We start from the raw sequence: 27,855 nt of genomic DNA on the forward strand, positions 1-27,855 counted from the left end.
TTCTTTTCTGATTAGTATAGTGTATTCTTATGCTACTCCTACTGAGGTTTTCTGAACACATGTGCTCTATATCTATCTACTAAAGCAAAAACCAAGATACAAAAATAATTTGGAACTCATGCTACTCATAAAGAAGTAAAAGCCTGCAGATAACTTTGAGACTTGTATTTGGACATTTCATGTTAGTTTACAAAGTAGCATGTTTGCAGAAAATTTGGAATATAGTTTGGACTGTATATGTGGAAGCACAGTATTGCAGCTCAAGATGGTAACAGATTTAACCTCTGTAAGTTCTGATGCATTCACACCTAAACCCATCACATTCAGCCTTGCACAAAATTGTACTAGCAGTGTCTCAACAAACTGAAAGTGGTTCTAAGAAGAGCAACAGAAATTATCAGGATGGCTTCAGGACTGATTTAGGGGGTTGATTTAGTGCTTATTAATGCCAAAAGGAGAAGAATTACTTTGTGTGATTCAAAGTGGTATATCACGAGAAATGACACACAAGGAAATGATATATTAGTTTGAAAACTACTAAAAAACTCTCTGATGTCAAAGTATGTAGTACTAACTTTCTTTTCAGTTTTTTTTTATCAGTAAAGTATCTACAGAGGTAGGTAACAGGCCCTGGAGGTAAAGCTTTGGAGGCTATACTGCATGGAATCAGCCTGCGTTCACCTGAGACTACTGCCATCTATCACACATTTTGTTTCTGTGGCACTATCAAGTTTCTTTTTCACATATTGTGCTGAACAAAACCAGGCTAAAATGTTGACTATCAGAGATGAGATTATAGAGACTGGTCAATACTAGTCAGTTCTATAAGAATGGAATGTCAGAGCAGTAACAGTCATCTTCTTCAGGAGTACCACCAAAGAAGCTGTCTAATGCCAAGAACCTTGTAGGGGTGTATTTTATCTCTTTCACACTTGTGAACTTCTGGCCCAACAGAACAAGATGATTAAGAAATATTAAAACCATCATGTTTGTAAAGGCACTGTTTATTTGACCTGTCCTCTTCTAATCCAACACATCTAATGTCCATGTTAATTTATTGCTACATGGTTAATGACTTCCATGTTATGATTCCAGTGAATGTACATATTTCAAGAATCTTGTTAGCAAAGTTCAATCCTGCAAATGTTGTGTCTAAAACCAATAAAATCCAGTGAATTAACCCATCATGTGCCTTGTCACACAATTAAGAAGAACAAAGGTTGTCTTATTCCTTACAGGTGAAACTCCTGCATTGTGTCATGTCACAAATCTTTTCATTGCCTGACATCCAGCTCCTCTCTAGCAGCATCTAGCAGGAGCCCCCTTGCACTCAGGGCCAAGATCTGTGTTCCTTTTAATTTTGGTTTCTTCTCAGATAAACTTGAAATTGCTTTCATTTTGTTCACCTACATCACAACAGGCTGTTTACATCTGAAGACAGCAGCTCTAAATATTGCTTGCTAAATATTTTGAAGAGCATTTTTAGCAGATGTGAAATGTGCTTCGGTGCTGCCTCAGGGTTGCAAGTGAGTGTGAGGACAAGAAGCCAAAGACAGGAGCATGAGGATGTCTTAGCTGGCTGTGGGTGCTGATGATTTCTGGAGGAATGAGGTGACCAAGAGACAGAAGTACATATCCTCCAAGCACTGTTTCAGGGATGGAAATAGTGGGTGCTTTTCTCTTTGCTTGACAATTCATTTATTTCAGTGGCTGTTTACTACTGGCTGGTGGGATACATAAGGTCCCTATATGTTAATTGCTTCTGCCAAGTGAACATTGTAAATAATCTCAAGGAAATGGCGGGGCATTTGTTTGCCTTTTTTCAGTTTGAAGTTTTCTTGAGGAAAAAGGAAACACATTCCACTCAAGCCACCTAATGTGGTAATGCCCTCCAGAGGAGGCCTGGTGCTTGTGCTGTGTGATGCACAAGCGCCATCTTGTCCGGTAGAGCAGCTGTGTGTGATCCCGGTAAAGAAACTGACTGCCTGCGGGCAAGGCCCAGTGAGTGCTTGAGGCTGCCAGGGATGGCACAGGGTAGTCCACATGCAGGCTGGCTCTTAAACTCTTTTGCTCTTAGTCTGGGGATGCAGTAGCATGGGGTCTCAATCTGCCTGAAAACGTCTACTGAAGCTGTCCTTTTGCTGGCAGGCCCCAATGCCCCCAATCTTGTGGGCCTGAAGGAGACAAAGGACCAGCATGGCTAGGCCAGTGAAGCTGCTGAATGAGCAGTGAGGGGAAAATACTTCATGTATCTGGTATACATGAATTTGTAAGTAGGTGGAAGTAGATTTAGACAAGCAAGGAATTTATCAACACTGTCCCAAGAAAGATCTTACTTCAGGGGCCAAATGGATCAGGAAGAATTGGGTTCAAGTGGGGACTGATCCTGTTCTTTAGGTATGTGTTCTTTTTCTAGCTGGGGGATTTTGAATGTTGTTGCTGATTTGCCAAAGGAGGTGAGAAGTAAAAGTTCTTTTTCTGCATCCTTGTTTAGGTCTCTTCTCAGCTTCTGCATTCTCTTAATTTAACACCTTTGTGTAGTTTCCTTTATTGCTCTAACTCTGGTTACTGGGGCGGATGCTCACACAGGTAGCTGTATGCCGACACAGGGCCTGGGGATGGCCAGTCACTGGAGTTTCTGCTTTGCTGCAAGATGCACAAGTATTCAGCTTATGACTTGGTCAGCAGTACTGTATGTGTCAGCATATAATTCTTCACTGCCCTAAAGTAATGGTCTTTGACCAATGGTCCAGGGACTATTTCTAAGGGTTTGTGAAAGGTAATGAGAAAAGTGAGCCTGTTGTCATTAGGCTTAAATTAATTATCCAGGGATCCGTACCTTATTTGAGATGCTTTATAGGTCCACAAGTTTAAGTAGGTTGAAACTCAGGGCTCTAAGAGCTTTCTTAGCTTCTGATAGTGCGTTACATAATGCAAGAGCAACACTTTTTTTCCCCCAGAGTAACAACTAGCAAGAGCACGAAGGTCATGCATCTGTAGAGCAAACTGTCGCCAGGAAGCTTTAATAGTAGCAGCCTAATTGAATTGACATTTTATGTATTTTAAGTGAAACTATTAAGTGAACCCTATTATAATGTGCATCATATTGCATCAGATTTGGGGGGATAACTGCTGCTTCATGCTGAATGTTGCTGAGAGGAGTATTATAAATGGGGGAGGATTAAAAAGGCCACCTCTTTCATGTAGGATTTATGTCTCACGTCTAGGTTTTAATACTTTTGTTCACATCTGAATTTTATTTCTGTACATTACTAGACAACATCGACTTCAAATGTGCAAAAAAGTCAATCTAGCTCTGGAAAAAAAAAGGATATTTAAAATTGACTGACAAATATTGACTTAGTTTTTATTTTTGTCTCGTTATTGATCAATAGTGAGGTATTCTGAGTATGTTTTCTACTGTCCTCCGTGAGTATAATTGTGAGATTCCTGGAGCAGAGCCTTTAAGAATCAAAAAATTGTGGGAAGCAGTAGTAAAATGCAGAAGGCCAGCTACTGTTTTCTGTTGGAGCATAATACAGAATTTGGTGCTATTTTTTGTAAGTATGATGGTCTTACCAAAAAAGATCATTTTGCCTGGGGTTGATGGGACTGTCATCCATACTCTTTTCTTTGGAAAAGAATCTGATGAAGCTTGCTCTGAAGAATTGGAGCCTACTTCTGGATTTCATATTTGTATAATCATGCATATCCAAAAGATACAAGGCCCATGTGCCTTTTCAGCTTTATTTTTGATGTTTAAATTTATCTTAAATGGCTTAGTTGTTCCTGTGACTGCAGATTGTATAGGGCTATTTTTATTAGGAAAAAGCAGTATTATGAATAGCTGTAAAATTTGTCTAGACAGAAGAGGGAGACTAAAATAACACAGTGGAGCATGGACAGGAAGGAACAAAAGGCAAGTGTGTATGTTGGGGAACATACATATGGCTGCTGATAAAGTCAGGGTAAATCATCAGGAACGTGTTACCACTGGCAAAAAAACCCAAAAAATCTTCAGGGTGGATGGAGTCCCAGAGGTGAGAGCTGTCTGAAACATGAGAAGAGAGTTTTGGAAAGATAGTCCCACTCTTTTAAGGTAAGGATTTTTAAGCAGTTCAAAATGGGCTCATTTTCTTTCATCTTTCCTCCATTACAGTGACATTTTCACATAATCTTTAAATTTATTATAATGAAATCCTAATTGTTAGGTATACATTTTCACTAATAATTCCATAAAAGTATATAGTCATGGAAAGCAACAGAAGTAAATAATATGGAAGACTGATTTAGTCAAGGAAAAATCCACCTTTGTTAAGGACAATGATCCTGGGATCTGATTCATCACTGTCCTACACTTGTTGGGTCAGAGGTGCTTCACAGATGCAAAGAGCCAGAGTCTTCACCATGGCTTTGGTCTTCTGAGCCTGGGCTCTGTAAAGCTCTTGTTGCTGGTGGGTGGAGTCCGATCTGGGAATAGCTCTTTTTAGTGAAAAAATATAAAAATATGAATGTTTGTAACCTTTGTGAGAACAGATATTAAACTGACAGGATTTTAAAATGTATTATAAGTGTAGAAGAGGGCAAGGCATCAGAGTACCGCAAAACTGTTGATAGCTATTGTCTGGCTGCGAAGCAATATTTCACTCTGCCATTAGAATAATGATAGGGGTAAATCAAAGAACAGTGAAAACTGGGACACTGGGATGATTGGCTTAGGAGTTAAATATTTTTTCTAAGCTAAATAGTAGAGCCAGATATCAGGGTTTCTATTCCTGTTCAGTAGTAGCCCCATTAAAGTCAGCACCCTTCTTCAGACTTTATGCACAGTTGAAAGGGTTACTTTTGAAAGCCAGATTAATGGTATCAAAATCTTGACATAAAAAATGGAGGGAAAGACAGGAGATCATCAAGCTCCCCATGCTTTCAGTGAGAGGAAAGTTTAGGGCAACTAGATAGAAGAAGTAATTAATAATGAACTGAAATGTAAAGTTCAGTACAAGACAGAGTTGTGATAAGATGTGAAATTGGATTTTGAGAGAAACAGTAAACCCTTGTACCCTGAAGCTCTTAATTTGTTTGAGAAACTGCTTAAATCTGTCTTCTGTAATGCAGTTTCATGTATTTGTCTTAAACCTCTGAAGTGGAGTGCAGTGTCAGGAAGACAGCATGCTAGTGTAACCCTAGCACTTGATGCAGGGTTTGTTGTGCATGCTTTGTGGAAACAGGCAACAGCTTCTTGGTAAATTTGCATTTTCTAGAGTACTGTAGGGAAGGTGGAATAAAGAAAAGCATAATTTTCTGAATTTGAGAAAATGATGCTTCATTAGAAGTTTTTCTTTTACTATGACAGCATAAGGCTACGTGGAAAACTCATTTATAGCCTCAAGGCTTGCACAATTCATTGAGTGTGGGCAGCACATCCTCAAAGGAAAGATTTTATCCTGGCAGCCTAAATCACATGGCGTTCTTTGTTTCCTGGGAGGGTGATTCCTGTAACCACCCAATTGTTAACTGCAAGTATGCAGTTAAAAATGTGTTTGTCAGCTGTTTAAACTGTTCACACTAGTTACATAAAGTGAAGAAATTAATTACATAAGTTGCACCATGAATTGCAAATTGTATGCTTAGTTATGACAGTCATAGCTTAAGAGATTTGTAGGCCAGGAGTTGTTCAGTCAAGATGTTTATGAATAATTTTGAATAATGAATAAAATTCAGAGTTTTTACAGCCTGTTAGTAAACAATTAACAGAGAGAGAAAATGGCCAAACTTGTCAAAATTATATTTCAGTTATTCACTCTGCTCCAGATTACTGGTTTCAGAGGGGTAGCTAGGTTGGTGCTATTGACTAAATTTGGCAGTTCATATCTTGCTATCAAACTCCTGAGTCATCTAGACTTTTGATTGTTTTTCTGTGTAATTGTGTAATTATAGGGAGAAGATGGAGTAAGTACCTTAATAAGGCTTAATTAAAACATGTATATGCACACATATTTGTGCATAAAAATGAAAGTACCAAAACTTCTATGCACTCCTGATTGAGCACTGAAAGTAGTAGCGCTCTGCAGTGCAAATTCTCTGCAATCTGTTTAAAGTTTGGTGTTTTTTTTCCCCACTGGCACTGCATTTCAAGCAGTCTGGTGATGGGGTAGCAATTGTGCTGAGAAATAACCAAAAAATGTTGATGTGGTCATAGTGCCAGAGTGTACATAGGAGAATGACAAGGTTTAGTTACTTATGTGTTTTCACTCTTCACTTCCAGGAAATCCAGATCATTCCTATTGCCTTCTCCTGACATCCTTGTGTAGGTCTAAGGAGAGTTACTTGAATCAATGTAGTTATTTGCTATTGTAAGCAACTGCTCTGTATAACCCCAGACATAAATGTCTTAACTACGTGTGAAAAAGTAGAATTTTTGCCCCTTTTTTTCTCCCACTAAAATGCAGAACTGCACACATGTGGTGTTTAAGTTTCACCTCATTCTTAACCTTCTGTCTTTTCATGGTTGCTAGTCTTGCTCCATTGATGTGAGTTTTCTCCTTTGCCATCAGAATGAGCTTTTTCTGCCTCATTGACTTTCCACTTCATCTCAAAGCACAGAAGAGAATGTACTCTTTGTCTGTCCCTTAACTCCTTTCCATACCTGCTGTTGCTTATTTGCCTCAACAGGATATTTTGGAATTTAGCATGGAGAACATGCTGTAGCCAAAGGAAGTCATGTTGTGCTACAGGTACTGGAGTAGATCATTCTTTACTCTTAAAGAGCAAAGAGAAGCAATGGATACACCTTTGGTATTAAGCAATATAGTTCTTTCAAGCATAACTCTTGTGATAATTAAGATGCTAATAGTAACCAATCTTGTGAACCTGTTTACAACGGCTATAGTAGATGTGTTTGTTAACATCCCACATTCAAATTGTGTTGTAATGACTTTGACTACTTAGTAATCCAGGTAGACCCTTTATTTAAATTTGGTTACTGAGGGACTTGAAGTCACTACAAAGAAACTCTGGTGATGCCACGCCTAGAGAAGGAGCCTGTGTACCCACCCTGACCTGCATGAGCCTAGGGTAAAATACACAGATTATGTCTGATCACAAATCACAAAGGTTAGAATAGTTTGTGAAGTGTTTATCTAGACACTTGCTCCAGTTTAGACTATTGACAGGAGTGTTTGGAGTGATCTGAGAGAATTAGTGTGAGTTTCTGTGGCAGTTGGAATTCTCTCATATAATTTTCCCCTACTTGATGCTTCTTCACCATTGTCACAACTATCTCACAGCTTGATTACCTCCAGCTGCAGCTCATTGGGTATCAAAAATATTCGGTGATCTATAAGCTGAAGAAAATCTAAGCATCCTGCTACCTCAAACTGATATTTGATAAGGAAGAGGGCTGAGAAAGACCTGGCCAGTAGCACTGCTTGTAAGTGTATGAAAGAAACAGACAGCCACCTTGAAAAGAGATTGCCTTCCTGCCAGGGAGCCACAGAGAAATAAATGAGCCCAGGCTGTGTCCACTCATCTGAACATCACTCAGCCATAGTTAGTTGTGTGATAGCTTTGTAATATAACATTTCAGTTGCCTGTGGTCTGTGAGCTGTTCTATTGAGAGCTTTAAATTCTCCAAGGGTGGGATTTTTGTTTTGTCTTTATGGTTGGTGATTACTCAAATACAGAGTTCTGCTTGGTGAAGAATCCTAGTCATGCCAGAGACTATGTATTGGAAATGGAGAGACATGCAGAAGGAGAAACCCCTAGTGGTGCTCCATTTTTCTTGCTCTCCTTAAAACAAACCCCTTTGATCCCCAGATGAAGCAGCTAGCTCAACAGTGTGTGTTGATGGATACTAGTCAATCACAAACAATCTACTTGGCTTCTGCAAACAACATTAGTTCATCAGCACTGGCAGAGCATCAATGGAAGTTGAATGTAATGGTAATTTGGAGCCTGGGTTATTTATCTTTTAAAGGACTTTTATATATGTTTTTTTTTTTTTAAAGAATTATTGTTAATTTATTTAATAATCAGCTGGTGTGGGTTCCTGCTAAATAGTGCAATTCACATGAAATATTCTGTCCTGGAAGAGGTAGAAACTGTTGTCCTTTTCTAAGTACTCATGGCTTTGATTGTTTTTTGTAGTTCAGGGAGGTGAACTGCAGGGCTAAGGAACCAAAGGTCAAACCAGTGAAAGGGCTATTTGTTTTTAATCTTGCAACAAGCTCAGCTTCCTCTGATCAGGTAATTGATGACACAGGAGACTGGATCATCCTACCAAGACACATTATGGGGTCGCTGACAAGCCAGTACTCAGACTTTTCTTGTTACTGATGGGAGCAACATAGCCCTAACAGGGCTGTGACTCAATTATTTGCTTGGGTCAGATTAAGGACGCTTGCAGCATAGGCCCATACAAGAAGAGATTTAATTGTTAACTGCCTGAACTCAAGTTATATGTGTATATATAGGATGTGTATAAAAGAAAGAGGGATGGTGGAGGGAAGAGCAAGATAAAGTAGGTGAAGATTCAGATCACCATCCAGAGTTCCAGCAATGTCTCCTCTGGGCCATTCCTTGGGTCTTCAGTGGTGGGTACGTATCTGCCAATGTGTTCAAGCCTTTCTTATTCCCTGCCAAAAGGGGTGTTGCTTCATGGGGTATCTCCTAATTTGTATGGGAAATGTTGGAAGGTGGTGCCTACCGATGTGTGCATGTGTGAAGGGGGCAGCATTAACCCTTGCCACCAGTTGAGTCAGGCAGGGGTTGTGAAGACCCTTTGCACAGTGTACTGCAAACTTCCTTGTCTCAGTGGAACATGTGCAAAATTGGCAAGGGCCATCCATCCTTCAATGCATTCCAAACCCTGCAGAGCTGGTGTATTTTGTTCCTTGTTTTAACCTCAAAGCACATACTTGCCCTAACTGCAAGGCTACTGCCTCACACAATATTCAAGACATCAGCTTGTTCAGATCAGCATCTGATACTAACTCCAATGAAAGATACTCTCAGAACTTTCCATCTTGTTTCTAAATGAAGTGGCAGAGCAGTACAGCTCATATTTGAATTTCTCATCTTCCTGCCTAGGACTACCTGACTGCATCATTGATGTGGCACAGCTGCACATATGCACATTCAAGCAAGTATGAGGCTACCCATTTTTGACAAGGCACTCTGATGATTCTCCCTGTCCTTCTTAATAGTAGGCTTAGGATCCAGCAGGCACCAACATTCTTCAGATAGAGATGAGTAACAGACTGTCTCCTGCATGAATAAAAAGAAAAAATATTCTAAGAATCTTCTGTCAAGAGTATCTGTGGTGGCAGGAGCACTTCTCCTATTAGAAATGAGACTGGCATCCTTTAGTTATTGTGCACAAAGGGCCATGATATTACTTATGGATTAGGAGTAATAGCAGAGGAGAAGCCATGCTCACCTTGATGGCCAGGGCAGCATATTTGTGTCTTTGGTTCCACAGTATCAGTGGTGAGAAGCTGCAGAGCTGTGTAGTGCTGAAATGCTTTAAGTGTTACACTGTTGGCATGGGTCTTGTGCAATCATTTGCAGTAACCCTCCTTACTGATTTTGTACTTTGTGGCATGCAAAAAAGGCTAACAGAATGATCAAACCTTCAGACTTGATTGATCCTAATCATACAAAATGCATCTGATTAAATCAGAGGAGTATGTTGAGTCTCAAAGAAGGCTGCAGAGGCTATCTGCAGCTTGTGTGACCAGATCCTATTTCCACATGGCACTTAAACAGTCTACATATTCTCGCTTACTCTTAGGGTACAGGACACTGAGTCTTCCAAACAACCCAAATTTTTACAGACTCTGTTTTCTGCCCTGAAATAATATGAATAACAAAATAATAGGTTTGTCCTCAGGGAAGAACTTTTGTGGGTAGGTGAGACATATAGTTGAGCATAATGAGGCTGTGTGAGTAGGTGAGATGTATGGTTGAGCATGATGAAACTGTTCCACCTGGATATGTCTTCTCTGTGACCTTGAACATCCATAATATATACAACTATTTTGACCTTTTTAAAAAGCACATCTCCCCACCCCAGTACAAAATCAGCTTATTAGATGTGGTATTGGAAACCTTCAGCAGCACTTGAAGTTTTATAAAATGGTAAAGGAATTGGACCTGGGACAGTTTTAATTTTATGGTTGCACAGAGCTTGACCTCATTGGGACCTGGTCCAAGACTGAGGTTTCTGGTTACTGCCACAGCGCTGCTGAAATACAGCAAATGTCACTAAGTCTGCAGGAAACCTAAATGGAGAATAAAGATATTTTCTTTTGTTCTCTCCTCATGATGACAGCCTAAGTGTTCTTAAATATTGTCTTCTGTATGACATGGAGTGCTGTACATTTGTCTTTAAATTTTCATTGTGCAAGTTCATAGCCAAATCTGTGTTCCATAGCTGAAAGGCTGTGGGGAATGGATGAATACTGTCATTTCTCACTCCTTAAGGTAACTTGGTTATTTACCTGCGGGAAAGATGCTTGCCAAGAGGTGAGAAATACTGCCTAGAAATGTCTGTTTTCTACCTGCTGAGGGATTCTACACTTCCAGGCCACTAGCTCACTCATTTTGGAAAAATAATTATTAAACCTTTGGGATCCTATATTGATGAGGTATCTCTAATCTGTTATGAAGTGCTGACATCCAGTCTCACCTCTGTGCTTGCTCCTGGCAAAGGCTTCCTTTTGTGTGGATGAAGTTGCATTCATGCAAGTTCAAGCTGTTCACCTTCTGATATCCCAGGACTGGAATATTGTGTCAGAACTGTGTCCCTGTAGTGAGGATGGTTATCCCTGTATCCTGCAGCTTCTGTAGATATCTTTAGAAAAGCTGTTTAATCCTTAAGGTGTAAAATCCACCACATTTGCAAATGATTTATACAAAGATGTAGGATGATGTTACCAATTTCAGAAACTGGCCAATTGTCTCTTATTCCTCTCCCCTTTTCTTTTAGCGTTCTGTGCTGGTAGCTTGTTGCAGCCTGTTGCATGGTTGTGTAGCTACAAGCTAAGTGCTGTAACACATTCTGTTAACCATATAACCTTGAGTGCTTTTTTCTCCAGGCATGATCATGCTAATCAGTTGCTGGAGGAAGCCACGTTAGTGTTTGTTTCCTTAGCTGATTCCAGCAATAAAAAATCTATTGTATGACAGTCTGAGGCATTGTCTGTTCTGCCACTGAGTCTGGCACTTGTCTAACCATCACTGCATTTCTACTGCAGTATGAGACTAGCTTTTTTGCTTCTCCTTCCTTAGTCTCCTTGTCCTGGGAGTGCTTCCCTGAATCTCAGCCATGTACCTGCCATCTTAATCTCTTGTTCCCTTTGAGTTAGGCTGTACTTAATATTTGTGCTGAAAGCAATTTGAATGTAGTTTGCCCACTGAACTTTTACTGCAGTCTCTTCCTACTGCAGCATTTGGCTCTTACTCTGGTGGATGGGGTCTCTGGGCAAGATCAGCTTGCAGCTATATCTCTTTACTATGATTTTTGTCACAATTGTTATAATTAAACCTGATATTGCAGAACCCTAAGGGATAAGAATAAAGTTAATGGCATATTTTCTTAAAGGTTTGGATGTTTTCCAAAGAATGTGTTTTCTGTTAAGTTGACATGCTCTCTTCTTACCCTTCATCAGAACGGCTGATAGTCCAGTGGAGGCATGTTAAGAATCATCCTGTATCTTCTTCACCTGATCCTGCAGTCAGTGGACTGAAGTCTCATGCTTTTGAAGTCTGAGAGGCTGAACATAGACCCAGACAAAATAAGAGGAAAGAAAATTAGGGGGAGGGGGGGTAGGTTAGCATCTGCCCAGCCCTTCTCTTAATCCATGTTGTAATTTTACATAGGAAGAATTCCACATTGCAATAAGATGTTGGTCCTTGGGACAAGCAATCATGACTTGCTGCCCATGTTCTTATTGCCTTAATTTTCAATTGAGATCTTTGGAGGGGAGAATAGAGATCTGCCATCTCTTAATTTATAGTTAATAGATGATAGATGAAAGTCTGAATTTAGATCTGTTGCCAAGGGGATTGATTGTACTGTCCATATATACAGTCTATAATAACACTTGGATTTAGAGTTAATCATACAGACAAAAATGGGACCAGAAGCACATAGGATGCTGAATCAGGGTTATTAATTTCTAAAATCAAATATTACACTTCAAAACTCATCTTTACATATTGAACAAAATTAGTAACTAGCTGGGAAAGGAAGGTACAAACCAGAGGAACAGCAGGGTACAGATTCTGTTCACTGTATTTGTACAGCATTTTGCCTTGAGCATCTCTGTCCCATTGGATGTTGTCAGATGTTACTGAAGCACAGACATTTATTACAGCTCAGACTAGGAGTAAAGACTAAAAGAAAATAAATGCTGAGCTGACAGTGTCTGAGTAAATGTCTGTTTCCATAGTCACATCCCTCTGAATGTGAAGCAATGATCAAAACTGGTGAACTTCCAATGTGGAGCTTAAGGGCTATTCTTACAAATGGCGCTAGGAAATGCTTTCTTCTCTGGTCCCATGCATAGTGATGGGTCTTCTGGGATATGGTTGACACCTTATCTGTCAGAATGAGAATCATACAGCAGGTTCTTGAATTGTAGAGAGCTAACACTTAGGGCTCCAAGCTCTAGTGGGATTCTACTGGCCTTTCAGGCATAGGGTTGTGGGATGAGAAGGATGGTGACAAGTGTGTTCACAGGTGTGGTGCTTACCTTTTAGATAATGCTTGGCACTGCCATCAGCAGAGTTGTAGTAACTAATGGTTCTCTGTGCCCTCTGAATCATGTCTTTTAAGCTATGAGTCCTTCTTGACAAGCAGCTTGCCCTGACCAGCGAGTGGGAGATTTTCACACTGTGACCCTCAAATGATGCTCAGTGTCTGAGGCCATATGACGGTATTGCAAAACTCATGAGTGGATAAGTAAGGACACAGTCCAGTCAATTGGAAAAAAAATAAATTATGACATCCACCAGCCTTTCCTATTTTGAATGCTTCAAGTATCATTCCTCCTGTAAGGGAGGAAACACTTATGATTTCAGATAGCTGCAGAGAGATTAACTATATCTGTAGTCCATAGGCTTTAGAATGACCAAATTGTGCTTTAGCGCATCTTGGATTTCACAGTGCAGTTGTCTGATCTTCTTACCACCATCTTTATCATCTTCTCCCTTTCCCTTTAGTTGTGTCTTTCAGTTTTACTGTTCAAGGAGTACTTTTTAAATATCTATACGACAGTTAATTTCTTAAGGCCCTTAGAGCCTTCATGTATGATAGTAGATCCAGTTACAATAGCGCAGCAAACCGCCTTGCAAGGAAAGGGCAGTCAGCTGTGAAATCTTGTGTCCGTCCAAATGCATACCCCTTTACAAAGGAAGATGGAGTATCCTTGTAATTTAATAATGATAACTCACCAGTTAATGAATAATTTCAACAAGGATAATCCAGGAAATGGCTTCACAGGGAAAGAGTGTTGTCAAATGTGAAACTATTTCTTACTTTGGAGAGCCGTTATACACACTATCTTTTTAATCTAGTGGTCTCTATTTGCCAGTAAAGAGACCCAAGGTTTATTTCAAGGTAGTTTTAGTAGCTTTTGTCCATTATGCTGCTTGATCTTGGCAGATATTCAGTTGGTAAACTTTATGGGGCAAGAGACATTAGGAACTTGAAGGGGAAACTCTTCTTGCTTAGGGGTAGTCTGGTCTGTCATCTCTACACTGCACTGCACAACCCATTCCAGGGCTTCACCACTCTCATGGTGAAGAACTTCTTCCTCACATCCAGTCTGAATCTCCCCGCCTCCAGCTTCATTCCATTCCCCCTAGTCCTATCACTACCTGGTATCCTGAGAAGTCCCTCCCCAGCCTACTTGTAGGCCCGGTTCAGATACTGGAAGGCCACAATTAGGTCACCTCGGAGCCTTCTCTTCTCCAGACTGAACAGCCCTAACTCCTTCAGTCTGCCCTCACAGGAGAGGTGCTCCAGCCCTCTGATCATCCTCGTGGCCCTTCTCTGGACACGTTCCAGCACGTCCATATCTCTCTTGTAATAGAGGCTCCAGAACTGGATGCAGTACTTCAGGTGGGGTCTCACCAGAGCTGAGCAGAAGGGGAGAATCACGTCCCTTGACCTGCTGGCCATACTTCTCTTGATGCAGCCCAGGATCTGATTGGCTTTCTGGGCTGCAAGTGCACACCGAGAGCTCGTGTTGAGCTTCTTGTCCACCAGCACCCCCAAGTCTCTCTCACTTCTTTATTTGATAGGCTGGTTGCCTGCTGGTAGTTTTTTAGGAACTGCAATCCTTTCAAATCCTGTGGTTTCTCAGACCCGCTGTTTGTTCAAAATGTGAAAAACAGCATCCATGCTAATGGTGGTGTACTTTCCAGAATTTAAAGCAAGTTAATTCACCTCTTAAAGTAACCATGTGAATTAGGAAAACACATCTTAACTTCAGCATATAAGCTGAATGCTTTTTGACTTTGTGCCAGTCCTTCAGATAGGGGAATAATATAGTTATTCTTCTAAAACTTGGTCACCTTAGTTTGATTCCTGTGAATCCCAAATATATGACTCCGGCCGAGAACTTCTCTCCTTCTCTCTACTTTTTCTCACCACAATTTATATCCAAGTGAGAACTGTGAAACTTACCTTCTCCCCACCCCTAAGCTCACTTAAGGGAAAAAAAACTAGATCAAAATAAATAAGAGCCAGATAAGTTGCATAACCCATATAAGCCCTTTCATTTAACTTATGTTCTTAAGAGACTGCTGTAGGTGCTGGATGAGGATGAACCTGTAAGTGGGACCTTCTGGGAGATTACTCTATGTTAAGTCTCTGTTTAAGCTCCCTAATGTAGGATGAAACACATCTGACTGATTCTCTGTCACATTGTCATTTCTGCTGTTTAAACATGAGGTTGAAGTGCTACAAGAAAACTAAGTGCTTTCTCCTGCTCAGCAATTTGAAAAGTATAAAGACATAAGCACTTCTCTGTGTTCCTCTCACTTTAAGAAGTAAAGAGCAGTAAATGTGTATAGAAAGGCACGTTTATGTTGTAAAGCAGCATATAAAGCTTTCCAAGGTAGAGAGACAGGCATTCTAGGACTACACTGCATGTGATGACAGATCCTCAGCAGAATTAGTGGTATCAATGGACTCATCCTTATTTTCTTCCTTACAGTCTGGGACCCTGCTTCCCAGACATCTTTGTAATGGACTTCAAAGCTGGTTCTATAAATACCAAGCTTCATGGGAGTATCTCTCTGAGAATCAGAGGATGTACATTCATATAAAAGATGTACATTCATATATTCCATGGCATAGCCTTTTCAGTGCTTTTTCTTTGGCTTGACAGCAATGCTGAGATAATGCTTTGTTCCATGAGCTATTGGGTCATCAGTGACTTTTTACTGGTAATTGCTGTCTCAGTGACTTTTTATTGACCATTTAATTTCTGCCTCCAAACAAGGGGGAGCAAATATTTTTCAGCCCTTTTAACCTCCTTAACTTTTCATTTGTGCTCTGCTTCCCTCTCTCCTGTGGCCAGCCCAATGCAAATAGGTGGACAAAAAGATTAATAGAAGCAAGGAGATGCCTTCCTCCTCTCAAGTGCCCTGTGGCTTGGAGACTGTTATTAATAGCTGAAGTAAAAAGCGTTTCATAACCATGCTCTTGCTCCAGCTTCCTTGCCAGCCCCCTTCCCTTGGTCCCTGGAGAGAAAGTGTGAGCTCATCACTTTCCAATGCAAATTTGGCTTTTGGTCTCATACTTGGATTCTTTTCTTATCATGGGTGGAATATTTATCTTCTGCCAGCTGGTTGCTTTAAGCAAGCTGCTATTTGCTGGGATATCCAGAAAGCATGTGGGGAAGAGGCCTGGCAGAAGCTGTTCAGGCACTTTCTTCTTCCTCTGCTCTGCCAATGTTGCTGTCTGGATGCACCTCTACCTTTACTCACACAGTGATTGAAAAGGAAATTTAGATATTTTGTCATGGAAGTAAGTTGAAATTGAAATGTAAGTGCTTCAGTCTTGTGGAATCTGGTTGCCATACAGCTCATGCATGATAAAGCTGTTGTGGGCATCTGGAGATCCACAAGCTTCATGGACTGTTTCCATTGCATGTGTGATTTGTATTTCTCCATAGTACTGAAAGTGAGCTGGCAGGTTTTCATCTCAGATGATCAGGGAAGAATGGGAACGGCATACTGTCATCTACTACCTCTTTGTATGGATAATACAGTGTAGTACACTATGTTGGATCCTTTCAGTCATCTCCCCTGCTATGTTTTCACTGGGGTTTACAGGACTTGTTTAGCAACTGAGCATTGTCTAGCAAGTTTTATTAAGTTAGAGGCTCTGAGAGAACCTTTGTTTGGGAATCAAGTGAGATGGACTGTAAATGAAAAATGGGAGGAAAAAAGAGCAGGAAGGTTCTGCCTGTTGCACTGAAAAAACCTTTATTCACTTTCCTAATGAAAATCTTTAAGCTGTACATTCTCTTAATGTATTTGCTGGGTGTGTGCCATTTCAGGGATGAATATTTATCTTATGAATGTCTCATCCTTCCAGTGGCTGCCAACTTGGTCAATACAAGCAAGCTTTTCCTTCAGGTAAAACAGAGGATGCTGTTACTTCTGAGCATTTTTAGCTGAAGTTCTATGTTCATTAAATTTTCTGGTGGCCAGTAAAGGCATCTAAATACAAAGAGCCAACTTTCTACAGACTTTTAATTGAACTTTTAAGTTATTCTCTAAAAATGTCAAAATAAGTTACAGATGAATACGGTTTTGTGACTGTACAAACTTTCCAATTGATCTGAAATTCTGGTTTGTTTATTTGTTTCCTGGATGTGCCAGTGTTCCCTACTCCACCCCTCCCAGTTACTTTAGTTGGCCTGTGAAAACAAAACACCACCTATTGGCCCGTCTGCATTTGGAACATATACATGTCAACATGCCAGTGATGGCTGCAGCTCTACAGAATTTGGCTGCAAACTTAAGGTTTTTTGCTGTGGTACTGTTCATGCCATGGTGGCTGTTCCACATGCTTCCCCACTCCTGGAGATCAACCATCTAGGTAGGTAAGGCATCCTTGTAGGCAGCTTTCCTGCAGCTATGGTCACCAAGGGCTGAGCTTCTTCTAGCAGTCCTTTCTAGGATTATTCTAAGTGCAGAAACACAGCACACAGCATAGGTTAGGTTTGCATTTGTAAGCAGTGCGGCACCGTGGAGTCTGATTTGTAAGAAACAATTGGTGTTTTAGACCTGATGTTCCCTTTGTATTTTCAGGGGGGGGACGTTACTTGGACTGACTACCCTCTTGTACTGGTAGTTGAATTCCCTTTAGCTCATCTTTCAATTTGGTTTTGGTTGTGAAGAATCTAGTTGGCACAGTCTTACGGCGCATGGAGTTAGGAACCAAAGCAGGGTAACTAGGGACCATCAGGAGGCCATTTTCAAAAGTACACTCCTGATACATGCTAAGTGTTGCCACCTACACATTTGTTGTGTCTTCTGGTAATGACCTTGGGTGGGTCTGTGAATGGGCAAGGGGACTGTATCACATCCCTCCCTCTGCATAAGTCCTGCATAGAAGCTGATAGTGCACTTCTACCTACTTGTAGAGGTAGCAGCTACAGGGTAGCAACTTAAAAACTCCAGCATGCCAACTCAAGGGAAGCATCAGCCCAATTTCCTTGCAGCCCACAGCATGCAACAACCAGTGCCAGAAGATGATACACTTTATCTAGGACAAGTAGCAACAAAACCTGCTGCTGACCAAGCTGAATGTCAGTTCTGGATGATGTCAGAGCCAGCCATGAACAAATCTGATCTCCTGCTCTAAAAATTTGGCCCATACTGCAGCGGAAAATCTATCTTGAGCTCCATTAATTAGAACATTGGCTTCTATTTATGCACATGAGTTAATAAATATTCATTGTGCATGTTGATTAAGGTGATGTTATTTGCATATTCTTTATTTTATAGACCTTTACCCTTAGGTATTCTAATATTCAAGTTATTTGTGGCACCAAGGGAAATTCTGATTAGGTATTAGAAGAAAAAAATTCATAATGAAGGTGGTCAAATGTTGGAACAGGTGCTCAAAGATGTGCAACTTCATTCTTCTAGCATTTAAAGTTTGAGTGGACAAGGCCTTAAGCAACACAAACTGTCTTTCATTTTTACTTTGAGCAGGGGATTGGGCTGGTTGATGTCTGTAGGATCCTTCTAACATAAATAATTCTATGATACAGAAGAATTGTGTTCCTACATTTTTGGCATTGATATATCTGCAGATGGGCACAGACACATAACCAGTACTTTCATGGTTAGTATTGCACCAGAGGTAATGAAATATCCCTGCTAAGTGTGTTGCAATACTTCCTAATGAAGTCTCTGCCTTCATTAAGAAGACAGCTACTTACTTAGCTCATTAACTAGTCAGCATATCTGATTGCAATTCTATCATAGCAGCTAGTCAAAGTAGAGCCTAATTTCTCCTACTTTCCTCCGGGGTTTAGTTTGACTAGCTAATGCATGCTGAAACTTCAGCAACAACCTTACCTAAATTAAGGTACCTGCAGATAAGTTCTGACGAATTCTTCATATAAAATGACTTAGGAGACTGAGGGCAGCAGATACAGCTGAGGGCAGTAATTCTCAAGGGCTGGTTTGGAGCCTGCATGAAATGTTAGCACAATTTAACAATGAACCTTTCCAAGGGAGGCAAGACTTCTAACACATTAACAGATAGATGAGCCACATGCAATGGTGGTGTGTAACCTGATCCTAGCCCTACCTATGATTATAGCCCCTGGAAATCTTACTGAAATGTTATACTAGGAAAAAACTATGAATTTCCTTTGCCCTACAGGTTTAGCTGAAGATAATGTGAGACAATTAGAGGCTAAATGACCAATCTCCATCTTCTGTCTGTTTGATATGGATGTATTTTCCCAGTGAAGAAACAGTAGGCTCAATATGGGATGAAGGCAGTCTCTCATACAGAAGGCATTTTGTCATAAGAATAGCAAATACACGTAGTGAACGCAGTTTGCAAGCCAGAGGCTGGGATTCCTTTTACTAGGAAATGTTTGTGTAGTGATTCTCAAACAGATTTGTAAAGATTAGAGTTAGCACAAAAGGTGAATTTTGTGGAATAAAATTGTGTGCTACCAACATTTCATCCAGAGGTATCTAGGACACAGATTGTTTACTGACATTACCTAACTGCTCTCACAGGTAATCAGTTTATGAAACACCATCTGCAGGACTACTTTCTGTTGCCAGGTCTCAGACAAGTTAGCCTGTGTTATGTAGAAGACTAATCTATGTGATCACAATGACAGTGTAAATTCTTGAAAACCACCTATAAACTCATCCTTTCCCAAATTTTATTGGCAGGTCCAGGCAAGTGAAAGCCTTTTTCCAAGTTTCAAAAGCTAATTCTCACTTCCAGCTAGAGATACAGAAGCAGTTGTGTTAACTCAGTGGGGTCACTCATCTGTAACTGTGTGAGCAGGTTTAGATAAATGGCTCATGTTTAAATGTCAAACAATCACAAACTTTATCATTGTAGGCCAATAAAAGCCTGAAATTAAAAGTAAGATTCTGCCTGCCTCTCTTGTGAGCAGTGGTCATGCAGGGAAAGATGGCTGTGTGCTCTCCCCAGTGGTTGCTGTTCTGGAGTCTGAAGTAATTGAAGCACTGAAAGCTAACAGAAAACAGCTCTGAAATACTCCAAGCTACATTCTCCTGAGTGTATTAAGCTCAGCATTTACAGGAGAATTCAACAGCCTAAAGCCAAAAGTCCCCATTAGCTCACGCAAGCTGACCTTTGGTATGTCAGACCATTACATTTCGCCTGTTTATCCCTTTACTGAGACCAGTAACTGATGCATTTTGAACCCTGTAACGAAAAATTAATTTGGCTTACCTATTTTAGCAGTGAACCTGAACTTAATACTTCAGAGAAGGGTGAAAATCCAGGAGCAACATCCTTGTCTGTCTGGCCTGGGGATCTGTTTCCCTGTGTAAGACAAGTAGTCAGGACAATTGCCAGGTACAGGTGAATTCTCTGTACTCTGCTCAGCCCTATTGAGGGCATGTGGTGGCCAGCCCTGATGTCACAGAGAAAGGTATAGGGAAAAAGGGGAACATATCTTTCCATGTACACTAAAGATCTCTTCACTTTCTGGTTCCTACACATTCTTGGTTGGAGTTGTGAATTTTATTATCTAACAGCACATTATTTAGAGTGGAGGACAATGTTGAAATACATTGTGTAGCTGGAAAGGAGATTATAATGGAATTTACCATTCAAATCTACCTGTACTTCAGCTACCATTGAACCATGTCCACTTCAGTTGTGTTTAGTTCTAGACAGTCTTGATATGTGTACTTGAGTGTCACTAACGCCAAAGAGATGTAAGCATAGGCCCCGAATTATATATATATAGTGAATTGATGACCTGAATTGAGAGCAGACCTCTTTCTCCTTTAGGTTTTGGTGCTACACCATAGTGAACAGCTAACTGCATTACTTATAACAGTACCTGCAGTAAGAATAAAACATTTGATAGACCTTGCTAGGAATTAAACTCTGGTGTACAAGGAGGTGCTTATTATAGCAGAAATTATAGCAAGTGGAACAGGATTTTTTTTTTCCTTCCTCCCTTCTGTATGCTTTTATTTTCAGTCTTGGCTCTGTGTCCTTTTCTGCAATTCTATATAAATCTGTTCCTTGGGCAGATCTCTGATAACTTAAAGATTATTTTCTGACAAATAAGCATTTTCCATGTTCTTGCCAATGCTTCTGATCCGTAAAAGCAGCTGAACAAAAGGGGGTAGGAAAACCTATAAGAAGGCAAGGTTGTGATCTGAGGCTTTTTTAAAGCTCTTTGCACACTAGCTGTCTTTTTAAAAATCCTGTTCTTGGTTTGAAACTTTAATTCTGGGCGTACATTTGGTGCCCAGATGGTGCAGACTCACACAGAAGCCCATCACGCTGTCAGGGCAGGCGGATGCATATGTAAATATTTTGCCTTTTTCCCCTATAATATTTGGCTTTGTCTAATCTAATTGCTGTCAAAGGCAGAATGTGGAGAATGCTTAAGAGGAGCAAACAATGAGGACCTCAAATGTTTATGTTGCACTATTTTTGGAAGATGCTAGTAGACTGTGATGTAATTAATGATTTTATTTCATGAGTTTTCTTCTTCATTCTGTGAATTCATGGTGTATGAGCTAAGTTTGTGATAAATAACTTTTTTTGCAACTTGAGGTAGAAACTTGTGCTTCTAGTGGCATAAAAGTGTATTTAACACATTGGAGCTGTTGATATAAGGCTAATGGTTCTGACTTTTCAGTTCAGTACAGTAAGTGTCCTCTAGCTGCCTCTCAGTATAGGACTGTTTCTTATTTATATAATTCACTGCTTCATTTAATTTATTCTATTGAGTGCCTGTCTTAATGTATTTTTAATACATAAAAGCATTTCCAGCATAGCTGCTTCTCTGACCAGTGGTAGTTAGCAGCAATGTGGCTAACCACATTAAGGATGCTGATTTAGTTATTAATGGCCTGATCCAAAATACCATAATATTAATGGGAAAATTACTTTCACGAGCTTTGAATCTGACAGCTCTGTGAGAAAGTCTTATTAAGCCAGTGTTAGTTGAGGATGCTGGCAAAAGTGGTGTAGGAAACCTCATTGTTTTTCATCAGTGCAAAACTTGTAGTACTATCACAGGTTCCTGGTTAGATGCAAAATTTGGCTAGGCTATAATTCATGGAAAGCATCAGGCTGTGCCAGACCTATTGCTTTAAGGACACTAATGTACAGAAAGATGCCAGGAGATCAGGGCCTGAGGTGTGATTATTGTAGAGGAAGGGAAGTGGCTGTAAAAGGAGAATGTAGTAACGTGTTCAGAAGGCAACAGAAGCAGCACGTGGTGCTTTTTTTTACATGAAACATAGATGAAATCCTGACTACAGGGGAAAATCTCCCATTTCAGCCATTCATGCTACCATCTGAGGCTCATTATTCATGGGTACCAATAAATTTTGTTTCTAAGCCTGCTATGAAAGTGTCCAACTGCCTTCAGGATACATGTCATAGCTTGTCATGTATCCCTCTGCTTGTCTTGCTTCTGTGGGGCAGAAAGGGTTCAGGATATCTCTATTATTTTTTCTGTGTTGTTTTTTATTACTGAAGGAAAGACCAAAGGTGTTTGTGTATTCCTGGAGGATGGGCATTGAAACACATTAGTGCACAATAAGCAAAGATGTGAACTTACAGTTCCTGCACAGTAAGTGCTTGTATACCTGCTGCTAGCTCATGCTTCAGAGAAAATAAACAAAAGCAGAGGTGATTTACTGCACATATATCTCATGGTGACACTCTGGCAGCTACTGCAGGGCATTTGGTCTGTCAAAAGTTTGGATGTCTGCTTACCCTACAGGTAGCTTGTGCTTGTCATGGGCCAAACATAGCACTGGTTGTCACAATGGGATGGCTTTGTTCTTAGCCTCTGCTCTTAGTTGACAAATCTATGAGGTGTACAGCTGGGAGGACATGTTGCATTCATTTAACACTTTCTCTTCTGCATCTTGCCCTTCTCAGGAGCAATTGAGCGGTGCACGTACATCAAGTACCACTACTCCTCAGCGACCATTCCCAAGAACCTCACGTACAACATCACCAAGACAATCCGCCAGGATGAGTGGCATGCCCTGCGTAAGTGTTCCTGGCTTTCTTCTCCGTCATCCTTGCGTGTGGCCTAAAGGAGATGCTCACAGACAAATGAGAACAGAGGCTTTGACTGACAACCTGCTCAGAGCCCTCTTCTCACATACAGTTTGTCTTCGTAGCAGATTAATCGATTTGCTCTTAGGACCTACATCTCTGTTTTTGCTGCTGACTAGAAATTCTGCTGAGGCATTAGAAAGCAGCAGTGGGGAAGAGGCATTTGTATGCAGAGATTAATATTGAGTTAAATACAAAAATGAGTAACAAAATCAATGCCCTATTTTTTAATTCAGCAGAATGCTCTGTACGTGAGCATATTCTCATGCAGTTCATGCTGCTGCTGACTTTCTTGCTTCCAGGAGAATTCATTGCTGGCTTTTATTGTAGGATATGTCCTGCTGCCAGCTACTCCTAGGTGAATGTGGCATCACTCTCCTTTGAAGATCTAGAAAGAGAAATCCTTCACCCTTTAAGGCACAGGGAAGGAGCTTAGCCCTCAGTGATAACCGTAGCCAGTGGTCACCAACTTGTAACATTTGCTGAAGCAACAAGATCTGACAGGGATGGAATTGCCCTGGGATATATTGGCTGGCCTTAAAGCTTTTACTCCTTCTCATATTGGAGGTGGAAAAGAGTTTTCACTGACAAAATTTATGAGGTAGGATTTCAGAAGGAAGGATGTCACTGCAGCTTGCTCTTGTTACTGCATAGTCATGGGGACTGATGAATGTCCTGAGCTTCTCTGTCTCAGTGGAGGCAGTTAACAGCTCCTTGAAGATTCTGGAAAATGACTGAAGGATTTTGATTCTGACTGAAAACCTGGAAAGGTGGTAGTGAGCAGCTGCTGTCCAGACTGTCAGTCTGAAAAATGTGTAAGACCTCTGGTGTTCCCAGGGCTTTCAGTCTCTGTTTTGCTCCTGCCTTGTTTCTGTTGCATTGAGAGGGTCCTTTAAAAGCACTGGGGAGGAAAAGGTGTAATGATATAGCTGATTTCCTGCATTGGTAAGGTCAGGCCTGGTTTGACAGTCTGGTGCTTGTAGGCCTGACTGGTCAAATCTGTTAAAGGGGTAAGGAAGTTCTAGAGGAACTATCCAAATGCATCTGTGTAGATAAATATATACTTCTACTGGGACATGAGGAAGAAAAGGAATATTGAACTCATGCCTCTCAGAAGATTGTCAAGAGGGCTGGTCTTGCAAAACACTGTTCTGGGCTCTTTTGTCTCTGAAATCAGATGATCAGGCAGTTCAGTTCCCTTCAGGTTTTCTGCTACCACCTGTTGTCTTTGCTATTGTCAGTTTTATGTTAACATGTGGGCAAAAAGGAATGTACCCCTCACATTAGACATCTTCTGTTAGGGTTCATAGGGCAGTAGAAGGGTCTTTGGTCTAGGCTTTTGTTTGTGTGTGCATGCTTTTGCCACTGCTGTGAGCAACAATGACCTTTCTGCAACCATCCAGTGGAAATCTCACTATTTACTATAGGATTTTTTTTTAATCTCAGCAGTGGCTCAATAAAGGCTTATTGTGATGCTAGGTTTGTATTTTTTCCCCTAACTTAAACATAGTTATTAAAATACTTAGTCATGTAAGACATTTGGCATGTACATCCCTTTGTGTTATCAGCAAGTATCTGAACCTAGTGGTATTGACAGCTGATGGGAGCCTTCACTAGGGCATTCATCAATCTCCATAGTGGCAGTCTAGACACATTGTGCTCACACATTTACATATCTGATCTAGTCTGAGGCATTTTCAGGGTAAGGCTGCTTGTTCCCTCCCTGTGGAGGATACACTAAGTGTGTGGGTGTGCATGCATATTTCTGACCCAGATTTTCTTGCTAGTTCATGAGTAAGATACGTGTAGGTAGATGTAGAAAGAACTGAACTTTGAATCTCCCTATCTAAATATGGGGAAGGAGAGAAATGCTTTTGCTGAAGCTCACATCTCCACGGCAGTTAGGCAGAGCAGTGAAAGCTTGATATATGGGGTTAGCCACTGGAAGATGCAGGGGTCACTGCACTTAAGAATGAACTGATCCTGTGTGGCTACTTCTGCATAGGAACAGTGACTTTACTGTTATTCTATAAAATATCTGTTTCAAGAGAAGGGTAACAGCAACCTTGTTCAAATGGTTCTTTGCTTCGGGAGGATGTTCTTTTGCAGTGGAGTGGAGACATAAAGTGGGGCAAGACTAAGTGCCTTGAGAAAGTCCCTGTAGTCTTTGCTTCATGCAGGGCAGTTACTTCAGCTCACTGCTGTTCATCCTGAGGTAGAACAGTGTTTCCACGTCAACCTGGCCATTATTTTCCTCTGAACAATTTCCTTTTCAGAGTTTCCCTTTTGCTGAGTGTTGTGAGAAACAGCAAAAGGAGCAGGGCCCAGGTCCACTGTTTTTCTGTCTCATGCCATGGGTAATTTCTCAGATCTATAGCATGAGATGAGGGGAAAAAAATATTTCCTGATAAAACTCTGGGGCAAAATGTCATCCTGCAGAATTTCAGAGGAAATGGAGAGTTGAAACCAGGGTGTCAGCTTGTCGTACTATAAAAATGTTCCTTCCAGGTTTAGGCTCTTGTTGTCCTTTGCCATATTTGTATTTCAGGAATGGTTATTTTCCTTCCTTGGTGCAAGCAGGGCAAACCATGGTGCCTGGCAAGGAAATCTGTTTCTTTGCCTGTTTGCTGGGTGGGGGATCAGAGGAGAGAGGGCTCCAGCCATGTTTAGCAGACTGCATTTTTTTCAGACTGGCAGGCAGGACTGATGCTCCAGCAGTTTCTCTTGAATTCCAGGACTGGATAAGGGGCAATTAATTTGAGGCTGAGGACCCCATGGCACCAGTCAGCACAGAAAGCAGATATTCTTCTAGCTGTGCTGTCAGCTATGCTAGAAGAACCCAGGGGAGCAGCTGGACCTGAAGGAATGTTTGGAGCTGACTTTCTAATCTATGATTTTATCTTTTTTTCATTCTGGTTGACGTTTTCAAGATGGAACCTTTGCTCCAAATTGATTGCCTATGGCAGCGTGAGCCTGGGAAATAGGACTCTGCTTCCCTGCAATCACTTCCTCTCAAATATCTCTGGTTAAACAGAGATTGAGGGAAGGATGATTGTAGTATTGCCAGCTCTTGCCCTGTCAGCAGATAAATGTTCATCAAATTAGACAAAACGAGTTGTCTATATGAGCTGGGAGGGGAAAGAAGAAGGAAGGGAAAGCTTCATCCGACAGCGCTGAGCATGAGTAACTGTCTCTTTATGGAAGCAGAGTAATATGATTCAGTCTCTATTAGGCATTTACCCTGTCACATATTGACCCCAGCCTTGTGCACAGAAACTGGATCCATAGTTCTGGCTTCTGAAAAACTCTCCAGATGCTTTGAGACATGGAGGTATATGTTATTTGAATAAAAATCCAAGAAAATCTGAACAGTTCTATATGTATCAACATATTCAGTTCCAAGTGTTTTGTGCTGTTCTTGTAGGTTTCACTTTCAGTATATTACAGATTTGTCTTCACAACACATGGGCAAAGTGGTCATGGCAGGGACTTGAGCTGCAGAATATGCTACAGGCATTGGGATAGGAGAAAGGTATTTTCAAGTGATGGAGTAAGCGCTTTAATTGGATGCTTGTACTTTAAGAAGGTTGCCTATGAAAAGGAGGCTATGTTGTTGGGGTTTTTGTCTCTTGTCCTAAAAACTGTGTGAGACCATTAGCTGGCAAAGAAGGTAAAAGGCTGTGTTTGTTTTGAAAATATTGCCACCAATGCAATGAAGAGATGCACTATATTTGTTTTGGCATCTTTCAGGAGCCAACAGTGATGTTCCCTAAAGCCACTGTGAGAGGTAAGGCACTCAAAGACCTGTTTTTAGTCTGCTGGCTTACTCCTTGGAGTAGAACAGCCACTGTTGATAGTGTTTTATACATTTAGAAGGACTGGAGTAAGGTTTTTCCTGTTTGAGTGGGTTGTTTAGGGTGTGGGGGTTTGAGTTTTTCTGAGTTTTTTGGGGGGGTGTGTGGATTTTGGGGGCTTATTGCTTTTTGTTTTGTTGTTGCTGTAGTTGTCATCATTTTTTGTTTGCTTTTTAAAAAGTAAGTTATAAACAACTCAGGCTCTAAACTGATCTTCAGCTGGAGTCTTTAACAGACAACACAGAAGACAAATGCAGAGGCAAATTCCTAAGTATGCTTAAGACATCTACATTTCATTGTCTTGCTGGGAGACTTAGGATTACAAACTTATTTTAAGGAAGCCAAATAGTGCAGAGAAGGGAGGAAGGTGCAGATAAAAGGAGAGAGGTTGTCTTCATACTTTCTTAGAGCCAGTCTAACATGATGTTTAATTTTTGCCTTTAGCTTTTTTGTTTAGACCTTATGCTTTCTCATATCGCCTCTGAACATACTTGTATTTGCCTTGAGATTTCTTTGGGTATTCATCCCTTGAATGATTTCAACAAGAACAATTGGGGGTTAGCAGGCTGTGGGCTCAGAACTGCCTGGAGCCTTACAGGGCTGGTGCATGTGGGTCACTCTGCAGTCTTCCTATGGTGTCCTTGACAAGGGAAGTGTGAAAGGAGGTGTGGCTTTTCCAGGGCCACCTTCTCTCCAAAGCAGATGAAGGAAGTATTAGGGTTTGAAAACGGTGCAAAAAAGTAAGTTTTCTTGTGCTCCTCAGGAGTGAGATTTCTCTTTCTCTCAGAGAAGAAGTCAAACCACTGCCTCTTCCCTTTCTCATGCCTTGCTAGCTGAAATGGAAGATACCGCATGGTGCTTGGGGCCATTGTGTGATAGAGCTCCCAGTAGCTTGTGCTATATCACATGAAAGTCTCCACATCAGAAGGGAGATGCAAAATTCTTCCTTCTCTCCAAAAGATTTTATTTTGCTGACTCTCAGAGCTGGGTCTTCAAGCCTGTTGTGTTGTTTTTGTTGTTGTTGGTTTGGGGTGGGTTTTTTTTGTGTGTTTGTGTGTGTGTGTTTTTTCCCCCTCCTTCCCTTCCTTCCTATATATCACACACCTGAATTTGTGCTTTGAATTATATTCAGCCATAAAAGAGAAGTTT

General features: G+C 40.8%; 1 protein-coding gene across 2 annotated transcripts in view; it reads left to right on the forward strand.

Annotated features, from left to right (window-relative positions):
* Nucleotides 1-27,855, forward strand: part of TMEM178B (transmembrane protein 178B) — a 209,445-nt gene that overhangs the window by 31,047 nt on the left and 150,543 nt on the right. Inside the window, exon 2 of one of the 2 annotated variants that reach the window (XM_009903018.2) lies at nucleotides 22,670-22,783. The exons of the other annotated variant lie outside the window; for it this stretch is intronic. Within the exon in view, the coding sequence (XP_009901320.1) occupies nucleotides 22,670-22,783 (114 nt within the window). The remainder of the gene's footprint in view (nucleotides 1-22,669; nucleotides 22,784-27,855) is intronic. 2 annotated transcript variants of the gene reach the window in all.

Source organism: Dryobates pubescens, chromosome 15 (assembly GCF_014839835.1).
Source record: "Dryobates pubescens isolate bDryPub1 chromosome 15, bDryPub1.pri, whole genome shotgun sequence".
Lineage (NCBI taxonomy): Eukaryota > Metazoa > Chordata > Aves > Piciformes > Picidae > Dryobates > Dryobates pubescens.